This window comes from Trachymyrmex septentrionalis, unplaced genomic scaffold (genome assembly GCF_001594115.1).
Source record: "Trachymyrmex septentrionalis isolate Tsep2-gDNA-1 unplaced genomic scaffold, Tsep1.0 scaffold139, whole genome shotgun sequence".
NCBI classification, from domain to species: domain Eukaryota; kingdom Metazoa; phylum Arthropoda; class Insecta; order Hymenoptera; family Formicidae; genus Trachymyrmex; species Trachymyrmex septentrionalis.
Genome location: NW_017304533.1, coordinates 95,458 through 101,458, shown reverse-complemented (window position 1 = coordinate 101,458; position 6,001 = coordinate 95,458). Strand labels below are relative to the sequence as shown.

Here is a 6,001-nt window from a genome sequence, read left to right as displayed (position 1 = left end):
TATATATATATATATATAATAGAAATTTTATATGCAAAAGAATTTGCGTTGTACAAGATACATTGTACAGACAGTATTGGTTAGGTATTGTTTCTGCTGTCTCTATAGTACCATAATAGTTCAAAAAGCATTTTGTAAAGATTATGCATTGCATATCGAGAGATTGCGAATTGAAGATTAGGACTTGACCAATCGGATAATTTTAATTCGTTTCATTCTACTTGGTGGAACTATCTCCAATTCATAGTCCTCAACTTTTAATGCATAATCTGATACGAGTTTAAAGCAAATTGAACTTGCATTGAATTAATATTGAGGGAAGAAATAAAATGGAATACTTAATATATGCCTGTTATAAATTAAGATTCTTTTCTTGCTTTTTGATTCCCCTTTCCTTTCTTACGATATATGCAAATATTATATATGATAAAATAGCATTCTTTATTTCTTTTACAACTCCATACACTAGTATAAAAACAGTTATCTCACAAAGATACTTGTATGTAAAATTTTATCTAGGATAGAGATGATGGTAAAGCATCACGAGTACCACACGTAATGCTGGAAATCATGTATAGTACTAATATCGTTTTCAAGCTTCCTTACTCTTGGTGAGTTCTTCGACTAATTTTCTAAACACCTGTGCGACTTGACTGTCGGGTAATGTCACCAAAACACTTTGTCCCTTGTCTGCTAATTTGCCGACTTGTGGATCTATTGGTACTTTAGCTAGAAATGGAACCTTTACCATCTCGGAGAGGGCTATCCCACCGCCTGAAGAGAATATATTGGTGCATTCCTATGTAAAAAGTAAGATTTATTAAAATTATATTGAACAATTACATTAATTACACAAAGGGCTATGATTCAAGCGGGATATTCATTGCTCAATAATTATTAAATTTTATAAACAAAAAATACACAAACGTTTTTACCCCTATTGGATTATTATCAATGTGATAATTTAAAATAATCGATATATAAAACATGGAATACCATATCATAATAGTGCGAATGAATTTTGTAAGACCATATCTTTTTTTCTTTTTAATTGCTTAACTGACATCTCGACTATTTTAAATTATTACCGATATATGGTCAAGTTAAATTGTCACATTGATAATGATCCGATAAGAGCCGAAACATTTGTGTATTTTTGTTTACAAAATTTAATAATTATTAAGCAATAAATCACTTGAATCGTAGCCCTTTATATTGTTAGGAGTGTGATTTAGTTTTGAGAGTTTTTTTTCTCAAAAACTGATTTATTTAAACAACATATCACGTAAACATTTAATAACTGTTGTACGATCAACATTTAATTCTCTGACAAGTTCTGACGTGGATTTTCATTCAATAATGCTTGCAAATCTGCATTTTTCAGTTGTGCTGGATTTTCATTCAATAATGCTTGCAAATCTGCATTTTTCAGTTTTTGTTGTTAACATTGGAATCACTACTTTTGAATCGATAGAATCAATATTTATATGTCCTAATTAATGGAGCAACATCACCCTAAGTTTTTATCAGAGTTCTATGACCTTCAGCCGCCATTTTCTTCTGATTAAAAAACAAAATGCATGTCGAAAATTCTCTTTAGGAAGCTTCATTTTTTAAATAATATAAACACGATTTATTGCATCTATTGTTAATAAATGGCTAAATATCATGGAATAATATTAAAGCAAAAAATAATAGCTGTGGAACGTCTTTGACAATATTGACATTAATACTATCTCCTCAAAACCCCTCAAAATTAAATCACAGTCCTAATATATTTAATATTTTTTAAAATTATTTGTTATATTATTATTAAATTATTTACATTAATTACAATTATAAATGGAAAAGAGTACTTACTGTACATGAAGGACAGACAAAGCCACTCATATTTTCAATGATGCCGATTATATGAATACCAGTTTTTCTACAAAATGTCACCTCTCGCAGAACATCGTCTATTGCAACTGCTTGTGGAGTGGTCACTATTATCGCACCATCGCATTTTACATTTCTGTAATAATTTCAATTCACAAATGTCTTATAACATAGTTAAAAAGAAGGTCTATTTTTTATTCTTGCATTCTCTGAATTAGATGAACTTATATATTTGTACTTCAACTTATTGAACTATGTGTATGTTCAGAGAGTGTAGGAATAAAAAAAACAGACCTAAATATTATAATTTATCCCATCTAAAATAAAATAAAAAAATGCAAATGAGCAAAGAAGATTATATTTGATCAAAGCAAGAGTTTATTCCCAATATGTAATATTATTGTATAAATTTTTCAATTTTTTTATTTCTGCAATAAATTCTTTGTATTTTAATACGTTTTAAAGATTGTTAGCATCAGTATTATTGGATTGCTTATCAATCTAATTTGTGATATTACATACTTCAGCTTTAGTGTAAGACTATGTTTCACTGACAATTTCCAATTTAACAAAAATATTATTAATCACTAAGACTCACTTTGACCGAATATGGCCTTCTTTATTTATTTATGTTAAACATTTTTTTTTGGTTAATCTTTACTTACTATTAAATATAAATTTATATTTATACATGGATAATATTATTCACAGATTAACCTTAAATTCTCCATGACTGTAATGTGTTCATCAGAAGTGCCAGGTGGTGTGTCGATGATCAGATAATCGATATCCTGCCAAACCACATCTGATAAAAACTGTTTGATCATACCATTCTTTTTAGGCCCGCGCCAGACTACACTATCGTTCTGACTTTTCAGGAGGAAACCAATCGACATGACAGATAATTTCTGTTCTGAATCGGCAAACACTGGTATCCATCTGTTAATTCATATGACTTATTAATAGCATACTTACTGCCCTATTCTGTAACTCTTAATTAACAGTGACGATATCATTATAGTATCGTTGCGCAAATATTTTATATGATAAAAAAACTGCAACAGTAACGATATCGACATTGTTGTTAAAAGTTACAGAGTAGAGCCCCTAATTATTATAATTATTATTAAGGAATTAATGCTCAAGTAATAAAGGACATACCCTTCAGAAGACTGATGAACATCTTCTCCTTCTAAGTTCAGTAAGTAAGGCACACTGGGACCACAGAGGTCGACATCCAAAATCCCAACCTATGGTAATTCATAATTTGTTTTAATTATTTCATGGTGTTATAAGCAATCGATTTTCCCATTTCATTTTTGAATATATACTGTATCATTTACGAAATGATTTTACTTGATGCTTGTCTTTACACTTTTAATATAATTTTTTAAGGTGGATTTATAGATTTATGAATTGTGGATTTATGGATTGCATTTGGTTTTAATTAATTAATTTCTATATAAGTTAGACTGTATATATTACAAAAAGTAATAAATTGGAAAACTGGTTCATTGTAATTTATTTACTTTTTTGTTACATCAATAATAATGTAGAAGAGAATTATTTTATAAAATTATTTTAAAGATATATTACTTAAAAACATAATTATTAAATAAACCATAATTTAAATTGGAATATTTGAGAAATATTGAACAAATGATTTTATGGATTTTTTTTTAGAATTTTTCATTATGTGAATTTTGAAATATTCTAAAAATTCTAAAATTTTTTATTATATAATTTCTGAAAAATATTAAAATTTTTAAAATTTTATAGTATTAGGTTGTTCGGAAAGTAATTTCGTTTTTTCCCAACAGAGGACTTATTGTATTTTTTCACAGCCAACTTCACACTTAAGCTGCATAATCATTATATATTTTGACAGCTGATATAGCAAGGCTTGCTTGTGAAAAAAGTTCGATTGATTCTACGCAGTAGTTTTTCGTTGGTGCCCTATCAAATATGAAAGTGAAAAGCAGCATTTTCGGCATATTTGACTTTTTTACTATCGAAAAGGTAAAAATGCTGTTCAAGCAAGAAAAAAATTATCCGATGTGTATGGAGAAGATGTATTGACAGAACGCCAGTGCCAAAATTGGTTTGCAAAATTTCGATCCGGCAATTTTGATGTTGAAGATGCACCACGTTCTGGAAGGCCAGTTGAAGCTGATGAAGACACAATAAAGGCATTAATTGATGCAAACCGGCGAATAACAACTCGTGAGATCACTGAGAGATTAAATTTATCGAATTCGACCGTTCATGATCATTTGAAACGCGTCTGATTGAAAATCTCTTTCATTTTCATAAGAAAAAAAACGAAATTACTTTCCGAACAACCTAATATTTTATCAGAAATTATGAAATGGAAAGTCTTGAATATTTCAAAATTCATATATCTTTTTCTTTTCTAAAAATAATAGGTATATCATTGGAATTAAGTAAATAATAAATAAATGTATTAGTTTAACTTGGCGCCTGTTGTTGATATCAAATCTTTTATATACATGATATACACATATCATTAAAGTTAAGTAAATAAAAAGATAATAAAAAGATAATCTTGAGTTTCACTTTTTAATTTGATAGAATTTAATTAATTATTTTGATAAAGATACAAATGATACGTGTTATTATTAGAATTAACTAAAAATAATAAAGATAATACCACTTATGTTTTACTTAAGTTACTATTATTTTTTCAGAACGAGAGATTAAAATAGGAAGACTTTCAATGAAAATATAAAAAGTTGTATCGTATCACTTAGTAAAGATAGTACCACTTGGATTGTACTTTTTAATTTGGTACACTATTTTTTTTCAATATGTATAATATATAAAGAATTCTAGAAAAGATATGTAAACTTTCTCAGTACTTCTTACAAAAGTTCTAATTTATATAAAGTCTGAGAAATTTTTTAAAAAATTATAAAAATATTCAGAAATTTAAAAAAAAATCTTAAAATTTTTTTTACAAAAAATTTTGAAGAATTATATAAAAAATTATTGAGAAAAATGTTCATCAAGAGTAAGTGTTTTAATTCTGATTCTACAATGAATCGGTAGTCAGAAATCTCAAGTCTTAACCAGTTTTAATCTAAATAGGTGACTATGAGTTTTTGCATCTATTATAACTAGTTGTACAGTGAATCAAGTCGGTTAGAATTAGCTCGACTCTCATGGGAAGGAATAAAGTTGAATTTGGTCAGTCTTAAGAAAATTAGTAGTCTTAGTTGTACAAGTTGGCTGTTGGTCAACTTCACCGATTTACTGATAAGACTTAGGACTGTCGATTCATTGTAGAATCAGCTATTCTTTCAGAACTTTTGGAACTTGTGAAGAGACTCGGAACGGACACTCACTCGAAATCCTGATTCCTTCAATGCAAGAGCCAGCTGAGTGCTGATCGTCGATTTGCCAACGCCGCCTTTTCCTGAAAGTACTAACAGCACGTGCTTCACTCCCTCCAACATTGTGGAAAAATTAGTAATTGATTGACGACGAGAAATCAAATTGGAAATGGATGACACGTACGCGATCGCGGAATGATATTACGACAGTTGTTCAGCAACAAAAAAGTATAAACGAGGTCACGTCAAGTTTTCACATAACCGACGATAATCAATCACGTTTGACCATGCGTAGAGTGTAAAACTTAAACGACTAACAATTCCAGCGTTATTGTATTATATTTCGCATATCGGATTGTAAGCATAACCTCAACGTAATATTTCAAGCGACGATACGTACAGCGGTCAGCGCTATATGCAGGGCTATTTACCCGATTTACCGTCAAATTGCGCAACTAGGTATTGTTGCGAGTCATGAGGAAATATTTCAAGAATTCTTGAAAAGATTTAATTTATCATCGAACAATTGCAATTTTTAACAGGACTTATATAAAATTTAATTAGATTTTTACAAAACTCGACTATCTAAATATGCAAAGTTTTATTTATTTGGCAATGAAAATTGTTTATTTTTTCATTGCAAATTCCATTAAACATTTTTTTTAGTACTTTTACGAAATGGATCTTTGAAATATATTTTTTAGAAATATTAAGAAAGTTGTATCTTTTCTTAGAATTTTTATATATGTGACTTGAAATATTCTAAAATT

The 6,001-nt window shown here is 28.7% G+C and overlaps 1 protein-coding gene across 1 annotated transcript; it reads right to left on the bottom strand.

Annotated features, from left to right (window-relative positions):
• Positions 1–373: 373 nt before the first annotated feature.
• LOC108745381 (cytosolic Fe-S cluster assembly factor NUBP2 homolog) lies at positions 374–5,769 on the bottom strand. Its single transcript, XM_018481519.1, has 5 exons — positions 5,244–5,769; positions 3,040–3,128; positions 2,596–2,817; positions 1,861–2,014; positions 374–799 (listed from the first exon to the last, which is right to left on the bottom strand). The coding sequence occupies exons 1-5, from the start codon at positions 5,352–5,354 to the stop codon at positions 593–595; spliced, it is 783 nt and encodes a 260-aa protein (XP_018337021.1). The 5' UTR covers positions 5,355–5,769; the 3' UTR covers positions 374–592.
• Between the last annotated feature and the right edge of the window lie 232 nt (positions 5,770–6,001).

Excerpts from the sequence above, each read along its gene's own strand:
- LOC108745381 (XM_018481519.1), bottom strand. The coding sequence starts at position 5,354 with ATGTTGGAGGGAGTGAAGCACGTGCTGTTAGTACTTTCAGGAAAAGGC. Across the intron at positions 3,129-5,243 it reads TGAAGGAATCAGGATTTCGA|GTTGGGATTTTGGATGTCGA; the intron begins GTGAGTGTCCGT and ends GAATTACCATAG. Across the intron at positions 2,015-2,595 it reads ACAGTCATGGAGAATTTAAG|AAATGTAAAATGCGATGGTG; the intron begins GTTAATCTGTGA and ends AAATTATTACAG.